We start from the raw sequence: 21,780 nt of genomic DNA on the forward strand, positions 1-21,780 counted from the left end.
AAAATACTTGAGTTACCTCTGAACCAGTAGGATTTGTGGGTATTATAATGCCAATGTTGAAATCTTTGATGATTTGCCAGGCATTCCTCTGGGAGAAACTTAGATCAGTGCTTCCTATAGGTAGGACTTCATTGGTATATATTATGTCAATGGTGTCATGATATGGACTACCCACCTTTGAAAGGTGTGGGAAGGTGTTGGGAATCTCACTGTCTTTTCTCTGCAGTTATTTTGTATAGTTGTCAACTCCTTTCCATGGAGTTATAGGAGATATGCCACTCAGAAGAGTGCTGTTATGAGATCTCATTGGAGACCCTTCTTTCCTCTGAGTTTGGGTAGACATTATACTAACTAGAAGTCTAGAAATTGTTTACAGATTTTCCCATAGTCTTTCTTAGGTTTGCTTCTAAAGAAAATATTGATCTTCATAAGACCAAAATGCAACCTTTCACTTAATTGCTGGAAGAATTGTCCAAACCCAGACTATAATAAATCCATTAGGGTAGAGACACCATTTCTTTTTTTCTTTACGTTTATTTATTTATTTTGAGAGAGACAGAGAGAGCACCAGCTGGGGAGGGGCAGAGAGAGGGAGAGAGAGAGAGAATCCCAAGCAGGCTCTGGCTGTCAGTACAGAGCCCAATGTGGGGCTTGATCTCACAAAACATGAGATCATGATCTGAGCTGAAATCAGGAGTTGGACGCTTAACTGACTGAGCCACCCAGGAGCCCCCACACCATTTCTGCTTTTTCCAATGCTCTGTCATGTCTAGTGACAAACTGTATTATCCAAGGACAAAGAGCCAGATCCCTCATTTGGCATTTGATTGTCTGCTGGCAATACCAAAAAGATGACGGTCATTAACATGCCTTGTTATGGAAGCACACACAGCCCCCATGACCCAGCACCTTTATCATTTTGACTTTTTTTTTTTAAAGCTATTAAAATTATACACATGGTATTTTGGTAGTCCTTAAAAACAAAAAGGAGGCATTTTATAGCTAAACAGTTTTATTGGCTTTTTGTGAAATAAAAAACACGAAAACAAACCACCATGGTTAAAGGCCATAATCAGCATCAACCAAATGAACCAGCCACTTGGTTACAGTAGCTGATGACAAACACTAGTGGATATTATTGCTTATTCCCCAGGGTTCATTTACATGTCCATTATATTTTGGCAAGATTACAATCACATGGGAGCTTTGGTTGTATAAATTCAACTCTGACCATTCACTACAAACTCAACTGTTGCCATTTTATGGTGGGATATATGTCAAATCGTCCTGAGTCTTGACATTTATCCTCTCATTCTGTCTCCTTTCTCCTTCTGTTAATGCTTTACAGCCCCACTGACCAAAAGTTAAAGTAAAAGCATTTACAACCATCCATCTCTACTCTAGTGCCCTCTCCTTTGTCATGAGAGGGTGATGCATTTCTGGGCCTCTCCAAACTCTTGTATCTGGTGTGTATCCACTGCCAGTAAATAAATGTCCATCCGTAATCTGGATAGATTTTCAAATGCATATGGTTGTCAACACTGGGTTTAGACTCAACTCTCTTCTAACTTCCGACAACTAGAAAAAAAATCAACAGCCTTTAGCATCAGTAAGTTGACCTCTCAACAAAATAAGCCCTAGCCCCCGCCATACAACATCCCATGGCAAGTATGGAGCTGTCGCCTTAAAATGCTCTGTATGAGTACTGTAACGTTTTAATGTACAGAGAAGCAATGATTGACTGCTTCTATAAAGCTCCCCTGCTCAATGCTTTCTATTTTAACACTGAAAACTCAGAATGACAAAGGGTCAGGACTAACTCACAATAGCACCATTTCCTAGACTCTTGGAATAAGATTCCTGTCTGCGTTGGAGAATGCAGGGACCTCAGACGACCCAGCCTCCAGCTTTGTGCTTTCATAGGCCCCGCTGAATCTCAGTAGGGGTGGGTGGTCTGCCTCAGCCTACTTCTACAGTGGCATGAATTTTCCCTGGGAAGAGTTAAAAATGCGTGTCTTACAAAGTGAAGTTGGCTGCAGGTGAGAGACCTGAGGAAGCCTGTTTCGGTTGGAAAGACGATGGGACAAAGTCTGGAGATCTTTCCCTTGCCCATCTCGATTCAAGTCATTAGAGAATCTGCATGCAGAAGCATGGCAAGATCAAGGAATACTGCATGACACAAACCCGAACACAGCAATCCAAACACCAACACTCTTATGGTATCTTTTGTATTCAGGTCCACTGGTGGGTTTGCCCTGGATAATGCTGGGATTTAATAAGCCCTTCTAATGATTATAAAGATTATCCTCTTGAATCTGGACATTTTAAACAACAGAAGATTTGATATCACTGTATTTTACATGGCACATATAACCATATAATTACTAGCACTTACACGGCAAATATTGTAAATACACATTCTTGGAGTTGACTTGGTAATTATACCAATGTTATTCAGCAGAACAAAGATTAAACACTCTCTAACTTGCGCTTGGGGGAATTTCATTCCAACCCTTTACTTTACAACGAAAGGATAACCCTCTAATTATGTAATAATGCTTGGTGGTCATGTGGGCAGAGAATCACAGGGTGACTTCATGGTTAATTTGTGGCCTGTAAAATAAAGTAATACATAGTATTTTCATTTCAACAAAATACAAGAGACCATATAAAAATATTTTCCAATTTGGAATTTGAAACATGAAAGCTGGATTTTTTTTTCCTTTGTATAAAAACAAACGGAATAACGGACTAAAGTTTATTAAGCCTTCTAACAAAAAATATACATATAGGTTTAAGGAATGCAGTGAGCGTCAACTTCCCTTTTTGTCCAGGCTCATTGATGGGGAGGCTTGTGCTTTGATCCCAACAAAGATAAATGCACAAAAGTGGAGGAAGATCAGTGCCTGAAACCTGAACTATGACTTATCTCTAATAATAGGACTAATTTTACAGTAGTGCTTTTAAAAGTGTGTGTCAGATTACTGATTTTTGTTTCTCTTCCTCCTCAGGCGACTGCTGGAGATGAATTCCAGAAGCACCACTTCCGTCTCGAGTGATGTTTATTTAGTGCAATGTCTTCCTTCTCTCGTTCCCTTTTCACGCGCTGGTAGTGGTCTTCTTCCTTCAGGTACCACACAGGGGGCCAGCGGTGCCGCTCAAAGTATTCCTGGTTGTCTGATGAAGGAAAGATGAAGATGATAATACTCTTGGTTCATCAAATGCTTCTATATTCTAGGTTCTGTGCCTAATGCTTCTCATATATGCTCTCTTATGTATTCTCTCAACAGCCCGGTGTGTAGGACCATTTGCAGATAGTGACAGGCAAGTTTTGAGAGTTACCATCACTTGCCTGAAGTAGCTGGGCACAGAGAACCTGAACCCAGGACCGCCTACTTCAGAGTGTAGGCTTGGCCCTAGGCATGCCCCCCTAGACAAGGATGAGCAACAACCTCGGCAGGGTGTGCAGCAGGGAACCCCGATCCCCACTCCACCCAAATCCCTCAAGGATGAAGTTCTTCAAAGAGTCCCAACCCACAAGTCCTTGTGTCACGTCACATGCATGTGACTGCCAGCCAGTCACAAGGAATTCTCCATGAGCTGCCTGCTGCTCATGGACCTTCCCAAGGGCACAGAGGTAAATGCTTCGGTTGGAGGCGATGAGAGCCGGACACATAGGGACCCACAGTCTCACCTGCAGATTTTGATTTGATTTCCTTGCGGAACTTGGAACAAACGCTGTTGTAGTTGGTGCAGATGTGGTGCAAACACCAGGCGGCCAACTGGTGGGCGTTGTGGAACTACAGGGAAGTGACCAAAAAGGGGGGGGGGTCAGACTCTGCTTTCTAAAGTGGGGCCACAAAGAATAGGAAGCCATGAGAGGGGTGAAAGAGATAAAGGGCCCGTGTGACTAATTCAGTAAACCTCTTGTTTTGACTACAATGTTTTGACTTTGGCCATGGTTCCAACGCCAGCCAAATATAGTGTTTGGCACACCCCTTCCTTGCCCCTGTGATAGGTGCACCGAAAATAATCACCATGCCAGATCAGGAGCTGAGAGTGCGCCTTATCTCCCAGCTTCCCCCATTGCTGGCCCACTCGCGACAAATGACCAAGGCCTCAAGAAGGTGCCAGCCAGCAGTGGAGCAGGGACACCAACTCTGTTTAGGGAAGCCTAGGCCATGGAGCACTCTGTGTTGCATGTCAGAGCTCAACTTGCTGGGGCTGAAGATCTGAAAGAGGAGACTGCAGAATGTGTAACTGTCCTATACCTGTCCTTTGGTTACCTGAGAAGAGGGGGTGGTGTGGGCAGGGTGGCAGGGAGTCGACACTCACAGCATCTCCTTTCTGAGCAGGTGCCTGGGGAGGTAGCAGCTGAGGGAGCTGTGATCAGAACAGACTTCATGCTCAAAGATCGACAGTCACCTCCCCATTTCTCCCCAAATTTGGCAGGTCTACTCCACACCTCACACTCTGTCAACGTCTTTCTCAGACATCCATTCATTTTGTTGGTCCTGAGGTTTCTTTGATTGGGTGAAGCCCCGAAAGTGACAGGGTGCTTCCTCTCTACCCTTCATGTCTCTACCGTGAACAAAGGCCCAGAAGAAAGGCGAAGTCCTCAGAAAATAACTCAAGAAATTCTGAGAATTGCAACCCCAACATTATAGACAATTTTGGCTGACGCTTCCAACTTCTCCTGATAATCAGGTTTCTTTCGGAAAGTAAGATTAGGGCCCTGGTGTCCTGGAGTTGGCCTGCACCCACCCAAGGGAGTCAGTTGTGCCTATTTCTTCCCTACTCTGAGTTCAACAATTTCACGTTGTTAAGGTGGGGGGATTTACCCCATGGAAACTGGAAAATGCAACAACAGATCAGGGTCTCACCTGTCCCCAGGCTCATTGTGAAACAAGCCGAGCATGCCACTAGGCCAGGGTATAATGAATGAGCTAAGATATGGAAGACACCATCCTCAACTCTTCCTGCCAACGCATGTCAGGGCAGGGACACAGAGCAAATCAACACAACTGCAAATCATTACCTCAAGTGGCCTCGCCCTATATGGAATTCTGGGTCATTTCATTTTTCTCCAGGAGGAGTATTTACTGGAGAGAGCACAAGTTGTAAACTATGCTCCAGACCTGTTTCAAAAGACCTCAGATTCCAAGTATGGACAACCAGTTAAAAAAAATTTTTTTTAACATTTTATTTTTGAGAGACAGAGAGAGACAGAGCGTGAGCAGGGGAGAGGCAGAGAGAGGGTAAGACACAGAATCTGAAGCAGGATCCAGGCTCTGAGCTGTCAGCACAGACCTTGATGCGGGGCTCCAACCCGCAAACTGTGAGGTCATGACCTGAGCCGAGGTTGACCCCTGGCCTAATGAGCCACCCAGGCGCCCCTGGTTTTGATGGGAGCTTGCTAATCCTACTGCAACAGATGTCTGTTCTTGGTTTTAATTGTAACCTCTACTAGGCTGTGTTTCCCATTGGATTTTAGTAATTCATGCTTCTATTTCTGTCACTGCCTATGATTGCCCCATACCATTTGTAGCCACATGTCCTTTTGTCTAGGGTGGTGTCTGATATGTGGGGAGAAAATAAAAATACTTGTTGCATGGTAAGTTACAATGAGCAGGTTGCTGTGAAGTCCTCTTCTGCCTTTTCCCCTTGGGAATCCCAGCCATCTCGGCCTGCTACTTCCTCCCCCCTTCTCCCTGAAACCACTTCCTCTCCCTTAACTGAGAAGGATCTAAGACTTAGTAAACCACCGCCCTAACACATAAAGGGAGCGAAAACCAAAGCCAGTGGGCTGAGCAAAGGACTGAAGAATTTTTTCTTAGTTCCTCCGTAAACTCATTGTCAGTGAAGTCTATGCCAGGGAGTAAGCATCCCGCATGGGTGCCTTGTATTGTGAGAGGGCTTCTACTCTTCACTGCTCTTTCTTGGACATTCTTTCCCACTTGATTCTCAAAATAATCTGTAAGGTTGACAGGATGATAAGGAAACTGAGGCAGAGTTTAGCTTTGTGCCTTGAGTAAGTTATGCATGACAAAGCTGGAGCTGGATCTTGGGTCCTCGCTGGAAGAGTGCAAGTGTGTACTGGGATTATGGAATCACAATATTGATATTAACAAATACTGATTTTGGAAAACCCCAGGAGAGCTGCAGTAAGATGTAGGGCATTACAGGGCTTCGTGGAGTTCTAGAAACTGTCTGATCTTGGCCAATATGTGTCCAAGAATTCAAACAAGGAGAGACAAAACCTTCCCCTATCATGCCCCACGTTGTTCTCCCACATGTGAAGCTGGTGCCTCGGGGGACAATGGGGCTGGCGTGGGGTAGGGTCCTTGTTGTTTTCTCAAACGAAGCCCAGCAGGGTGAATGGTGCATGAAACGTGAAACTCTCAGATCTTCTCAGTGTACACAGGGCCCTCTGTGACTCAGTGGTGACATCTTTATTTAGACAGATGCAACAGCGGAATGTTTTATCAGCATTAAGTGAACTGGTTGAACACACTGAAAAGGTGAAAGGCAAACTGTTACAGACCTGGGCCAGTTCCAAATAAGAGAGCACTTCCCCGTCGATGCCCACGCCGCTCATTGCGGCCTTCGTCAGCTCCTGAACAGCATATTGCTCTGGGGAAGAGACAGAACGGGAGAAAGTTGAACCATACCCTGTAAGCCAGACATCTCACCTAGAGGGTCTGGTCTGGGACCACCTAACTGGAGAGGAAGTATGGGACACAGCTCTGGTAGCCATCTGAACTCAGCTCAGGGTGGCCTGTCAGCATGGGGAATTCTGGTCTCCAGCCATTGTACCAACAACTGTGGGACACTCGTTTGCACTTCTGAAATAGCCAGGGTCCTCCAGACCTTTGCTGTCCAGTATGGTAACTACCGGCCACATGAGACAAGTTCAACTTAAATTAAAATGAACTAAAATTAAAAATTCACACCCTCAGTCACACTGAAGTGCTCAATAGCCACATGTATATTGGGCAAAACAGATGCAGAACATTTCCATCCCTGCAGAAAGTTCTATCGGATAGTTTTGCTCTGGAGAATCCAGCGCCTTCATAGAATCCTCTAGACTCTCTGCTATCTTCCTGTTTCACAGTTTCTCCACTCCTATCACTCCAATTCTCAACAGTCTCTGACAGTGGAGGGACTGAGTATCAGAGGAATGGATCCATATGGGGAATTAAAAATTTGAATGCCTATGTCTGTCTCAACAGCTGAAGATGGGTGACATCTTTATTGCTCAGCTTCTTAGAGTCTAAAGACTGGGGAGACCTTCACCCAGAGGTAACAAAAATATGGTTGGGAGAGCCACTTAAGCCTGGGAGCTGCGTCCAAGGCTTGGAAGCTGAATTGGAATAGTGGCTCTGAGACTGAACTGTCTTTGCCTCTGTTTGGGGCCATCACCTGCATTTGGGATTGACCTGTGTGGGTACAATCTAGGCTCCCATTTCTAGCTCCTTGATGTCAAGGTGCTTGTTTCATCTCTAGCCACTGAATCTATTCTTCTAGTCCAATAAACTGTCTTAATCATGCTTACCTTCTGTTCTGGCTCTACGTACGTCTTAGTCAACATGCCTCTATCTGGTCAATACGAGATCTATGTTTGAATGGTTTCTTTGGCACAATCTTCCTTGGCTGGACTGACAAAGAACTATTTGGGACTAAATTTTCCAAAGAAGTCATTGGACTTTTTAATTTCAAGTTAATAGCAACATTTCTTGACATTCCTTTAACATGTAGGTTTGCAAAGCATTTTCATGCCACAAACTGATTTAAAAAAAAAAACAAAACATGTTCTAAACACTCTGTACTAACCAAACACTATAAATGATTAAGGGAATTTTCTTAGGAAGCTCTATATTAATCATAATAGTAATGATAGCATTTAATAACAAAAGGAAAGATGCAAGATGCACAGAAGTCTGTCGTTTACCCGAGAAGCTCTCTTTGATTCAGTTCCTTTCACGGAGAAGTCAGTCCCATGTTTTCATCACCATACTTAATATTTAAGCAGAAATGGCATTATTTTAAGATTAATCACAAACCTTCTTCAGCATATCTGGCTCCAAATTGGTTTTGACTATTTAAAAAAAAAATCAGTTCATCCTCAAAGGATAAATACTTGTAAAAACTGGATAGTCAAATGGATCAGAATCTCTACCTCTGAAAAAAGGAACTGCTTCCTGCAGCCTACTAGAGTTAGAATTTAAAAAATAAGTACACTCTGGGTGTACTGGCTAAAAATAGTTTTTAAAAAGTCAAATAGCAATGCTTCAACAATCTCTTTCTTTCCAGTGGGGGAAGAAGCAAGGCAAGGAGGACTTTGATCTCCTGGTAGAAACCTGGAGTCCAGAGGAATACATTTTCTTTTCTAAAGACACTGCCAGAAAGTCAAGTGCAGATAAGACCAGTTAGTTTGTTCCGACATTCATTTTCATTCACTTAATGATTCAACAGGTATTTACTGGGAAGCTAATATGCTCAGGCACTTTTCCGCATGAGGGGGACAGGCAGGCCAATGTATGAAACTGGCACTATTTCTGCTTTCACGATTAACAGGCATCAGCTAACGTAGGGACAAACACCCAGATTGCTAACTGACACCTGCAGTGAATGAAGCTGAAGGTTTACATTTAAAAAAAAAAGGTATGTGAATATATATATCCTATTTAGACCTGTTTCAGCTTACCAGCCGAACAAATCCAGAAATGACACATAGATTTTGAGAAGTGAAGCCAAGTCCCCCTTTTTCTTTCTCCCAAAATGCTCTTGACAATGTCAGAACATTTTCTAAAATAGCTTAAAAAAAAACCACTTACATAATGCTTACTAGGTGCCAGACACTGTTCTGAGAACTTTATATATATATCTTAACTCCTTAATCTTCGTAACAACTCTACAGTAGAATAACATGGTCCCCATTCCAAAGAGAGAGAAAGCGGAGACACAGTGGTTAAGTGTGAAGTCATCTAGCCAGGAAATGGTGGAGTCAGGATCTGAGCCCGAGAAATCTGGCTCTGTAGCCTATGTTCTTAGCCACTGCCTCCTACTGCCTCTTTCTTAGAGACTGTGTCTGAGCACACATTATGGGGATAATATGGACACAATAGTTTTATTTCAAATTCCATGGTCCACAAATGAGGCAGAGTGCATAGAGCATCGGTCTCAAGAGCAGGGATCATGCGTTACTCATCTTGATAACTGCATCACCCAACAGGGCCTAGCACAAAGTAGGTGCTTAAGAAAATATTTGTGGAATTGAATTGGGCTGTCTGATTCATCTGATCAATTCCCACCACCCTGAACAAGACAGTTTTATGTTGGGTGATACAAAATTAATTTTTATTCCCTGGAAACATTATTTTTGTTTAAGTGTAATTTTGACAAGCCCGACAGTCAGACGCTGCATGGCCCCCAGTCATCGGCCTTACCTGCAAGTGCAACCAAGTGTGGCAGGCAAAATCTGTTTGCCAAGGCAATTAATTCCAGTGGGTCCAGGTCCAAGTTAGGTGACAACTGCTTGGTATAAAGATAATCCAATACCGCTTGCATTGACATCTTGTTTATGTTCGGGAGATACACCTGAAACGTTATTTAAAAAGCTAAGTTCTGCTGAAGAAAGCAGTGGGTACATTTTCAGGCTACACTGCTTATAAATATCCCAACTGCACGATTTGATATTGGCAAGTCTGGGACACTTGCTTTGAGGCTGTGTATAGAAGTCATTTACTATTTACTGCTTTACACATAACAGTGTGATTTGTAGATGACAAAAGAGTGGGGCTGCCTGACAAAGCCTGATTTGGAATTTTTAAATGGCTATTTGGACTTATAAATCAGACAAATGGGCTGTAAATGTATGATGACATTATGGGCTCTCTTTGCCAAGTACCTTATAATACTCTATTGTGGGGAAAGAAATCTCCTAGCGACATGACAGGTGTTGGGGGGAGCTGCAAACCACACTGTTGCTGACACACGATAGAGCCCAGCTCTCTAAGATGTCAAAACAGAGGATGAGGAACCACCTAGTTGCCACAGTGACTGGCTCGATTCCAACATTCTATCGATAGCGGCTAACACAATATACACACTTCATTGTTTTTCCTATGACACGACTGCATAGATTCAAAATTATCGGAACATTATCAGGTATCAGTAGATTCAGAGAACCCAGAGAAATCCTTACCTGGGACATCTGGGGAATAGTTGGTTGGGCATCTTCTTTGTAGGATTTACCTAATCTGTCTCCTGAGTACCTGTAGTTGTTGCTAATATTAATATATGCTGGAGTTCATTAGAGAACCAAGGCATGGATCAATGAGGATGCACACTGCTGGGCAACATAGAGACTCTAAGTAACTCTACAAGACGGACCCCGGCACAGTACAGAACAGTACCATTGGTATTAGCTACTGGAATGATAATGATAAAAATTGAAGGCTTCTTATACACAAGGTACTGTGATCTACTCTGATCCTTATATCCTCCCCAGGAAGAAGAGACTATTATTTTTGCCATTTTACAGGTATGGAAATTGAGGTTCAGGGAGGTTAAGTCCCAAATCCAAGGTCACAGAGCTAGTCAGTGTCTGGGATTTGAACTTAGGGAGCATAATTCTAAGGTCTGTGGTCAGAGCCACTGTGCAGTATAAGAAACCCTTCATGGCAAGGAAGCAAAGGTTTGTTTGGCACACAGTATAATAAAGTACTGTATTTCACTAACAGTTTTTAAGAATCAGATTTTAAGTTGAGAAGGATAAACAGTTATAAACTTCTGATTTCTGGTGCTTAGCAAACCTCTATATACCACAGAAAGATGATTACATCTCTATTATACATCTAATCTCTCCCTCCTTCTCTCTCTCTCCACAATCTACATGGGTCTCATGGTCAATGCATTCTAGTGTTGTGGTTCCAGAATCATTTAAGCTATCTCAGCCTTCTACGTCATTCTCCTGCATGGCCACCAGCCACCTCAGACAGGGACTGTCCTTTCAGACAGAGCTTTCTCTTTATGTATCAGAGGGAAGGCCCAAAGAACTTCCCAGAAATAGTAAGAAAATTCCACACACACCCCCTTTCAGACATAGTCAATGAAAACAATTATGATTTGGTAAATAAGCTGTATGGGTTACTACCATCAAGGATTTGACAAAGGTCTTCATTTCAAGTTTCTAGGCAACCTCTACAGTAGATAGAACCTGGCAAGTAGACACTGTTACTGGTGTGATTTTAAAATAAAGAAGCTGTTGTATTGTAATTAATTCCTATTCCAGTGAATCTAATATCAGTTGTACCTGTGCATATGCTTACATACATATACGTTTTTGTACACATGCATTTATCTCATGCAGATCGTGTTTGGATTAGTACAATTTTATACATAATTGAAGGTTAAGTTGTGAAACTTTAAAATTTGGACCATTTTGGTAGTGAAGGTATGTACATTTTACAAAGTCCTAAGTGTGATAAAGTGTTAGTGATCATAAATATAAAAAGTCGCAGAGCTTTCTGTGAAAACCTGCTCTCTCAGCTACGGGGAGGTCTGCTGTTTTGAAAACAACGTCTTAGATGCCAGGGCAAGAGGCTGGGAAAGGCCTGGGGGTTTGTCACTAAAATGAGTGTGACCTTTGACTAATCATTCTCCCTCTCTGATCCTCGGTTTCCTCATCTGTTACATGGGAGAGATTTGGAAGAGGTGATAACCTTTAGCTTTTTCTTCTTCACGGAGACTCTGGATTTGGAAGATATTCATATTACCTTAGCATTTTTTGTTAAGACTGTGTTCTAAGTCATGACAAAATGAACATCCTAAGTGAAAAGAAATTATTTCTAGCAACAAGAGATGACAGATTCCTGTAAGCAGCCCTGCCCCAATACTTTCAATGTCTTTGGAGTGTTCTGACATTTGATTAAAATAATTTTTTTAACGTTTATTTATTTTTGAGACTGAGAGAGAGAGAGAGAGAGAGAGAGAGAGAGAGATTGTAAGTGGGGGAGGGGCAGAGTGAGAATGACACAGAGAATCCATAGCAGGCTCCAGGCTCCAAGCTGTCAGCACAGAGCCCGATGCAGGGCTTGAACTTACAAGCCTCAAGATCATGACCTGAGCCGAAGTTGGAAGCTCAACCAACTGAGCCCCCCAGCTGCCCCTGGAGTGTTCTGACATTTATCATCATCTGTGGCTTGCTTTTTCCTTCTTGTGTAACATAAGGCAAACAATTTTTTGAAGTGATGGCTTTTTTTGGGCAAATAATGTTAAGGACCATTAGAGCAAATGAAAACAAACGAAAAACACGTTTAGAACACACACCATTCTCGTGTTTCTTTTTTTTTTAAGCCCGTTTCTGTCATTTCAACATTTATGTTTAACTGCATAACAATGGAGAGACTACTTTATAGAACTTTAAAAACAATATAAATGAAGCTATATAAGAAATGGAATTAAGAATTTTGCATCCTACCTGCTGGACATAGCTTAGAAGAAATAAGAGTCAGCAAAGAGACTCTAATGCTATCCTAAACTACGTCTCTTATTCCAGTTTCGTTGGTTTAAAATTTTAATTGCAAAGATCAGCTCAGACTATTAGGCTTATAATTAGAGACAGTCTCACAGAGGATGAGAAAGTTTTCCAGATTCAGAGCATTGCTTACTACAATTCAGGCATGCATTTTTAATGAACCACTTGCTGAGCACCTCTGGGGAGAGAATTATGCTTACTGCTACATTAAAAGTAATGAGAAAAATAGAAGTAAAATACAATGTCTTCTTAAATATTAAATGACAAAAAATGTTAAAGTAACGTCAATGGGTATATCTTATTCCTTTCTGGATATGTATGAGAATTCTGTTAATGCCAAAAAGAAAGAAAGACTGAATTTTGAGGTTCGGGAAGTCAGGTTTTCACAGGACAATAAAGAGTTAAAAGGTGGCCTACAAAGGACAGATCCCAAGTCATGGAATATTTACTGAGCATTTAACTGATGTTCCTCCCTCCCCGTGACACGTCCACCACACTTGGCTGGTTTAGGAAGTGTGGAACTGGGGTTTTTTTTTAACTTGGGGCTTTCAGGGGACAAAGACTTTCAATTACTCATGGAAAGAATTTAACAAGGATCCTCCAGGACAATGGTCACCAACATTTCTTGAGCTTTCATATGTTCCAAGCACCAAATTCCATGTTTTACACATGTACTCTCGTGACTTATCTGCCCTCTGAAGAAGGTTCTCTTGTTATCCCCATATTAAAGATGAGGACACAGGTTTGGAGAGGGCCGGTCGCTTTCCCAAGGTCAAACTGAGACTAGAGTTCAAACTATATAACCATTATAGTCTACTCTGGAAATCAAGAGAAGGGGCAGATGAGGGCACACATGTCAACAGCTCATGGCATTCCTGATTCACTGGCTAAAGGAATTTGGCACAGACCTCCTGTTGCTTGGGTCCATGGTCTCTGTCTTCTAAGCTGGGTAGAAGCCATCCATACCTAGTAGCCTCAGCTATCGTTCTAAGTGGCAAATGACCTAGTCTTTCTAAGAGGTAGTGCTAAACAGGTGGCCCCCTCCAAGAGAGGCTGTTAACCATAGACGAGTGCATTCATGTTCACTGCCAAGTTTTTGTTTTGGTCACCTCTCCTGCCCATTTTAATCTGGAGACGATTACAGTCCATTCTGGGAAGGGATAAAGGGGATTAGCATTTGTGAGGTCAGCTCTGACAGTGTCTCTTTGTGCCTGGGTTCCTGACCTTGATCAAGTTCTCTGCTGGTTCAGTAGCAGGTGCTCTGCCGCACAATCAGCACACATTTCAGTGAGCTGGACACATAAGGGAAGCAAGCCTCTGGGCTCCTCATCTCTGGAGATTACTGGAGCTGGTGAAGTGCCATTCGGATGAAGGCTTATTAATCGGTGGCTTCCCCAAACTTTCTTGGAAGTGAGAGTGAAAGAATATGAACACGACCGACATCAAAATAACACTAATGGCAGCGACCATTTACTTAATGCTCATGAGGATCTGCGAGTGTTGACTTTTGCACTTCACCACCACACTGTGGCTATTATCCTGCTTTCCAGAGAGGGAGGATGCCCAGGGCCACACAGCTTATATGTGGAGGAGCTGAGATTCAAGCCCTGCGCCCTTCACTGGGCGGCCTCTACCACGCTGGCGTAGTTTCAGTGACATGGCTTGGAAACATCTTTGGTGGCACAGGAAAGACTTCACTACTCACAGCTGCAGACCTCCGGGCTTATAAAGGCCGGCAGACAGCTAGCGAGGTCATCAGAACAATCCTAACATTTCTCCTCCCCCCACAGCAGACAGGCTTTTGCTGGGAGTTGGTTTAGGAGCAGCTGCAGTTTGTTCTGAAAGCAGGAGGTGGCCTAGTGACCTCCTCTGCCCCAGCCATCCCTGCTTGTGAGGCCGTGACTCTGCTTCCCTACTTGGGGATGCAAATGCAGGCTCCCGGGTCACTGTGGGAGTGCTCAGATTTCTGGTGTGAGTGCCCCTTTCGAGAAGTTAGCTCTTGTTTTCTCTATTTCTTTTAAAAGTGTGGAGAGATGCTGAGATCAGCAAAGCGAGCCTCTTAGGACAATAAACTTGATGGGGTGTCCCCCTTTAAAAAAAAGATGGTTAAAAAATACTTTCAGAACTCAACAAAAATGCTTGCTCTTCTAGACTAAAGTTAGAAGTGCTTGAATGGAATTTTTCTTTCTTTTCCAACAGGGTTTGTAAAAAGATGAACACAGAATGGTTTCAAGATACTGCTTACTCTGCTCTAAGAATATCTTTTATTCGGAGATAGGGCCAGCGTCTGAGAAGTGACTCAGTGGCTTCCACTAGATCTAAGCATTGACAGCGGTGTGTTCAGAGGAATGGCCATTTGCTCCATTACTGTCTTCCTCCAGTTAACAAAGGCTTGGAGAAGATGAGTCGGGGCAGTGCCTCGGGGGATGCTGTAGCTCAAGGAGATGTCGAGGGCCATCCAGTGCACCCCTCATGGTGCAGATGAGAAGGCAGGGGCACAAGGATGTGGCTTCTCTGGTTGGGGGCTCAGCTGAGCCCAGGATGCGGGTAAGCGAAGAAACTTTTCACCCACCGAACTTCTGGAAGACAGACTGCCCCAATTGCATGTGAGTTTGATAGTGTCTTGCTTGGTGACATTTGAAAAAAGTATAGCTGATCATGTTTTACAAATGACAGCAGTGACCATAAAAGGGTGATGCGCAGGTACCACTCAGGTGCTCACACACCACGAGTGAACAGTGGACCATGGCTCCCCATAACAGCAAAATTAAGAAGAGGGTGACCTCCATGGAAGCAGTTGAAGAGCTGAAGTCGTCTGGTTAACCAAACACACACACAGTCATAAAGATACTACTTAGGCTTCTCGGAAGGCACATACCTCACTGTTGGCGCTTTCCACAAACGAGCCCCCAAACATGGCAGCCATCCACTTGCAGCTACAGATCAGCAACGGTTTGTGGGCACTGATGGCTCCATCATCCAACCTGAACGTCACATCTGCCCAAAGATCGAAGAAACATAACCATGAGCCAGCTTTGCTGAGAGTTCAACCCACAGTCACCAACCTGCGTCTCTTACTCTCTTTTCCGTGTCTCTACTTAGTGATTTGGTATCAACCACTACACCCAGATCCCTCTATGTCATCCAAGGATTGAGGAGTAAGTATATAAGATGACACATGAGATCACGATACAAATTCTCTGAACCACATGGTAACATAAAGGAGAGGAATAGTTTTTCTCCCTTACTATGAAAAATTTCAAACATACGGAACAGTGGAAGAAACAGTACAATGATAACTCATTTATCACACTGTTAACATTTTGCCATGTTTTCTTTAACTATGGGTGAATGAGTATGTGTGTGTGTATATGTAGTGAATATGTGTGTATGTGTATATATACGTGTGTAAACATTTTTTAAATGTTTATATTTATTTTTGAGACAGAGAGAGACAGAGCCTGAGTGTGGGAGGGGCAAAGAGAGAGAGAGACACACAGAATCTGAAGCAGGCTCCAGGCTCTGAGCTGTCAGCACAGAGCCCAATGTGGCACTTGAACTCATCAACTGTGAGATCATGACCTGAGCGGAAGTCGGACACTTAACCAACTGAGCCACCCAGGTGACCCTATGTGTGTAGACATTTTTAACAGCATGACACTTCTAACTACTTTATCAAGAGTTTTCTAAAAATAAGAATATACTTCTAGATAATCATATCATTATTACTCCTAAGAAAATTAGTAATATCATCGTCTAGTTCATACTCAAAATTTTCCAATTATCTCTAAATTGTATTTATAGGTTTTTTTTTTTAAAGACAATCCAGTTGAAGTTCCATGTTGTATTTGGTCATTATGCCTTTGCATTAAGGGGAGGGCGATTCAATCCATTTCACTTAAGGTCCATTGTTTACTGCAGGTTTGTAACATTTCTTTTCATGATTGTTTCTATTTCATGATGGTCAATGTTTCAAGTAAATATTATTCATAAGTTTTAAAATTAATGAACAGACTCAGTAATCAATTACTGAATGTATAGTACTAAATATGTACTACCAAGGCATTATGAAAGATAAAGACAAAATGGAAGTATCCATGTAAATAAAAGTCAGGAAGTCAAACTTTAACAATGAAATACACACACACACACACACACACTCACACACACAGAAGGCTATTTCAGAATTTAGTAGAAACAAACAAGCAATTATGTGAGGACACTGTGGTCAGCATACAGCATAGTTATCAAGGATAAAGAAGAGGCAAGAGAAATAGAGAAGTGTAGGGTGGTAGAGTGCGAGAAAGGATAGGGAGGGGGAAATGGACAGATGAGGCACCCTTGATACGAAGGCAGAGGGTTGCCAAAATCACCTCAAGGATTTCAAGGCCAAAAGGTCAGTGGAGAGCAGATGTGGTCAGGGAAGGGAGCCTGAAGGAGTTGAACATCGAGCTGACTTGCTCTGGCTCTGGTGCAGGCTCAGGAGGAATGTGACCTAACTGAGAAGCGCCGTGAGGGTACTTTAGAGGGCAGCTTGCGTGCAAATGCTGGCTCTACCATTTACTACTGTACAACCTGGAGGCAATATGCCTAACCTCCCTGTCAATTTCCCCATCCTCAAAATGGAATAGTATTTGGCCCACTAGTCTGATAAGAATTAAATAGATGGATACATTCAAACTAGAAGGTTACATAAAAAAATAAGCATGGACACATGTTAGTGCTGGTTACTCTCTTGCCTATTTGGGAACAGCTAATGTTTGATAAATCACAACCAAAGGGATCGATGACTTTACCGTTGGACCCCTCACCTGAGAATGACCCTTTGCTGAGGCACTCTTTTATCCGATTGGCCTTCCTGACATGAAATGCTTTCGTAATCTCCTGGTTCATGAAGGCTTCCTTGTTCATGATGTTTTCCACCATCATCCTCAAATCAAACATCTCCAGAACCTCTGCGATCTGAGCCAGGCCCACCAAGTCCTTTTCCTTTTCATCCAGTTGTCCCGTATAAAGAAACTGGAGCAGGGTCCGGAAAGGGCCTGGCTGGACGGAGGAGTCCATCCTGACCACAGTGACAGGGCCCACGCGCTTTGAAACGGGATTGGCTTGCATTTCCTTGTGCATGCCAAGGAACCCCTTGCTCCAGCCTGATAAGGTCTGTGTCTCCGGAGTCGAGCTCTCGCCTTCCAGAGCCAGACTCTCCTGCTGGGACAGGTTCTGGCTCGAGGCCTTCCACTGATTGGCCTGAGGTGTCCTTGGCGTTCCTTCCTCCCGCTCCTCGTCTGGGTCAAGGCTCAATGCCCGCCCCTGGCAATCCCTGCTCTGCTTCTCTTTCTCACCAGCTCCTTCGCTCCAATTTGGGGTTTCTTCACATTCCATTAAAAAAAGATCATAAAATTTGGAAGAGGAGGTAGCGAGGTAAATTCGATGTGCAAAGATGTGCTCTTGGTCCTGAAGGATGAACAGGACGTCGGCACACAGAGGATTGTCCAGTAAACAGGCAGCTTCGCTTGTCCCCATGGAGGGACATTCTGGAACCTTGATGACCGGCGGAGGGGCTTTTGGAGGTAGGAATGGTGCCTGAAGTAAAGGCTTCTGGACTTTCTTTAGGTGGGATTTCCAGAACTGCAGGTGTCGGCGGGAAATCAGCGCTGCTCGGATCGCATTGTCAAACACGTCCTTGATTCCGAACTGGTCAAACACGCTTGTCTCATAGTACGGTATGCCCAGCTCCTTTGCAACCTCTCGGCCTTTTTCTGGGGGCAGAATATCCCCTCTCTTTATGGGCCTAAAATGGAGTATTTAAAAAAAATTATAATCAGCCTTATTTTAGGGAAAAAAAAAGGTAACAAGGGTCTATCAAAGCACCTAATAGAATTGTGCCTTTAAAGTCCTTATTCAGACTTTTAATAAGACTCTTGAAAAATCGATCTACCTCAAGCTTTCCAAATATAAAGGACTCAGGCCTGCAGGGGAAAATGCTTTCAGGAATAACTATAGTAACTGAAGTATCGGCCATTTGCTTGCTATTTGGTCCTGGGCAAGTTACTTAACCTTCTTAAGCCTTGGTTCTCCCAACTGTAAAATAGGAATAAGAATAATAAACACCTACATCTTAAAGGACTACTGAGAAGTTGAAATGAGATCATATGCTTAGCATGGTGCCTGGTCCACAGGGAGTGCCTGACAAATATTAGCTGTTACAACGATCACAACTGTGACGTCTGCACCTTCATCACCACGTTATGCTTACATTTTGCTTGATAACTTTACAGTGAATCCATATACCTTTTCTCACTTGAGCCTCACAAAAACCCTAGGGGTGTTATTCGCATGCCACCTTGTGAAGAAACTGAGGCAGAGAGTCTAAAGGCTTTGCTTCAGGTCACATTCGCAAGTTGAAGAGAGACCCCTGCCCAGCAGTTAAGAGTCTAGAAGCCCCTAGTCCTAGACTAGTTAAACGGTCCCCATCCAATAGCCAATTAAGTCTCTTGCATCAGATCTGTGCTTCTCCTTTCATGCCTAACTGCTTCTCTTCTCTTCTGCCTCTGCAGTCACGCCCTCAGCCTCTTTCACTTGGACTACGGCATTAGCCTCTGCACTGTCTTTCTTCAGACTCTCCACATTTCAGCCCACAGTTTCCACTGCTGCACGAAACATCCTTACATCACACAAGCATGACTTTCAGCTGTAATTCTTTTTAAAAATTTCCTCTGGTTCCACACAGCCCTTCAGGCTGGCACACAAGGCCCCTTTACATTCTAATCAAACCCAGGGAGGCCAGGCGGAATAGTGCTGTGACTATGGCATAGCATAGTAAAAGACAGGTTCCAGAACATAATTAACTTTGTTGTTCCATTCTTCACAAACACACACTTGATTCTGAGACACACTCTTAGGAATTGATCTTCCTAAATAAATATTTGGCTTCCAAAATCGAAGGCAATGTGTGTGAAGTGCACTGGTCTTAGGAGAAATACGGTAATACTGGTTACCGAATTGGATCTGAAGCCCTGGACAGAGCACAAGGAAAAAAGGCAGGGTGTTGCAAAGGCAGAGGGAAGTGCAGGGAAGAAGACTTAACTTCAAAGTTTGCTTCTCTGGGCTTTTTGTGCTCCTTCTTCCTGGGACTGACTTGGAAATCACTAACTGGCAAAACTCTTCAAGGCTGCGCTCAAATACCAGCTCCTTCATGGGATCGGGACTGTCCCCTCTGCTGTCCTCTAGTGCTCTGTAACTCTCCTCCTGTCCTCCACACGTCTATGGTTGTGAGGCCTGATTATCTCAGCATATTCTTTTACACAGAAAGTTCTGGATGCCAGGGGCAGTCTCTCTTTCACTGTGAGTCCCCTTTCCCTCTATGTGGCTTCTAACATTCAATTCCTAGTCCATGCATTTAATAGAGGGACTGTGAAAACAACATGAAACATTTTCAGAAAATTTATCCAAAATGCAACAAGAACATCCGAAATTGTCTAAAGAAAATACTATTTGCTTTTGCTGTGAGAGTGTAAAAAGCTGTGTCTGTACAAAATTGCAACAAGCCTATCAGGCAAACATTGAAGGAAGGTATTAATATCAACACTTTTGGGAAAGCTATGCTCTCTGGCAAAAAATGTAGTTAAACATAAAATATATATAAAGTTATTTTTTTTATGACAGGAAAATGGAAGGGGCATGGGCTTTAAAAAACTCTTACTTCCCCCTAATATTGGTATTCACATTTTATACAAGTAAAACAAATCCCCCCTCAGTTTGATTTTTAAAGTTGTGACATTTTAAAAAACATCTGCTAGATGGAGCACCACTAGCGTGGCTCAGTCGGTTAAGCGTCCAACATCTGTGCAGGTCATGATCTCACGGTTCGTGGGTTTGAGCCCTGCATTGGGCGCTGCGCTGACAGCTCTGAGCTTCAGATTCTGTGTCTCCCTCTCTTTCTGCCCCTCCCTCACTCATGCTCTGTCTCTGTCTCTCTCTCAAAAAATAAATAAACATTAAAAACAATTTAAAAACAATTACTAGTAACATTTAAATACCAGTGTTCCTGTTTTGCAACTATAGGTCCATATGATGTTTTAAAACTAGACACCACCATTTTGGGAATGAAATATTCTCAGAGGTTGGATTGGGGAAAACGAGAAGGTTAAAAACACTTGGATATGTGTATTTGCATGAACCTGATGTTCTGGGGGGCCAAGAACTGGGACTAGTCAATCTGAATGTTCATTAACTTTATTAAACTAATCATAGTTTCAAGAATGACATTACTATGAGTAGCTACTATTTTGTTTAGTATTTTGCAAATTTCAAGGCACTTAAAAATTTTTTTTAAATATTTACTTATTTTTGAGAGACAGAGACAGAGACAGAGTGTGAGTGGGGGAGGGACAGAGACACATGAAGACACAGAATCCGAACTAGGCTCCAGGCTCTGAGCAGTCAGCACAGAGCCCAATGCAGGGCTGGAATGTGGGGCTCAAACTCGTGTCGCCAAAGTCAGACGCTTAACTGACTGAGCCACCCAGGTGCCTCAAGGCACTTAAAAAAATTATTTATTTATTTTGAGAAAGCACACGTGGGAGGGGCAGAGAGGGAAAGAGAGAATCCCAATCAGGCTCTGCACGGACAGTGCAACTCAGGGCTTGAACTCATGAACCATGAGATCATGACCTTAGCCAAAACCAAGAGTAGGTCGGTTAACTGACTGAGACACCCAGGTGCTCCCAAGACACTTTTATTCACACCAGGTTGCAATTATAAAATTCATTTCCAGAACTGGCCAACCAGTTTACAAAAATGGGTTCCTCACCTAAGAGGGGACGGTGAGCACGAGAAGGGTCAGTATTAACAAACTAACTTAAAGCATATGGCTGATTGATGGGGTCCCAGAACCACCGAAGAGCATAACCCTAGGCTACAGGGACATCTGTTACCTCTAAACTTTAATTTGGCCAGCACAGCAAAATACTGAGTCCCTTGGCTTACCTTGCTAAAGGGCGTCTGGCTCGATTAACAGCTTCAAGATCAGCATAGCGGAGATCTAGCTGGCAGCCAACTAGAACAACAGGTGTGCGAGGGCAAAAGTGCTTGATTTCTTGATACCACATGGTTTTCACATGATTTAGGGAATTGGGATTAGCAATCGAAAAACAGAGGACCACAACATCAGACCTAAAAGGAAATCACAAAAGAAGCTGTATTTCCATATAACTTTTTTTTCTTTTATCATTACAGTT

The 21,780-nt window shown here is 43.1% G+C and overlaps 1 protein-coding gene across 10 annotated transcripts in view; it reads right to left on the reverse strand.

The window, feature by feature from the left end:
• Window positions 1-999: 999 nt before the first annotated feature.
• Window positions 1,000-21,780, reverse strand: part of RHOBTB1 (Rho related BTB domain containing 1) — a 122,917-nt gene continuing 102,136 nt past the window's right edge. For 9 of the 10 annotated variants that reach the window (XM_043596420.1, XM_043596426.1, XM_043596423.1 and 6 more), the window contains 7 exons: window positions 21,530-21,715; window positions 17,353-18,332; window positions 15,420-15,538; window positions 9,450-9,600; window positions 6,545-6,633; window positions 3,695-3,800; window positions 1,000-3,177 (listed from right to left, as the gene is read on the reverse strand). In XM_043596420.1, the coding sequence (XP_043452355.1) occupies window positions 3,008-3,177; window positions 3,695-3,800; window positions 6,545-6,633; window positions 9,450-9,600; window positions 15,420-15,538; window positions 17,353-18,332; window positions 21,530-21,715 (1,801 nt within the window). In that variant the 3' untranslated portion in view covers window positions 1,000-3,007. The other variant, XM_043596428.1, reaches the window with a different exon arrangement.

The sequence above is a fragment of the Prionailurus bengalensis genome, chromosome D2 (assembly GCF_016509475.1).
Source record: "Prionailurus bengalensis isolate Pbe53 chromosome D2, Fcat_Pben_1.1_paternal_pri, whole genome shotgun sequence".
Lineage (NCBI taxonomy): Eukaryota > Metazoa > Chordata > Mammalia > Carnivora > Felidae > Prionailurus > Prionailurus bengalensis.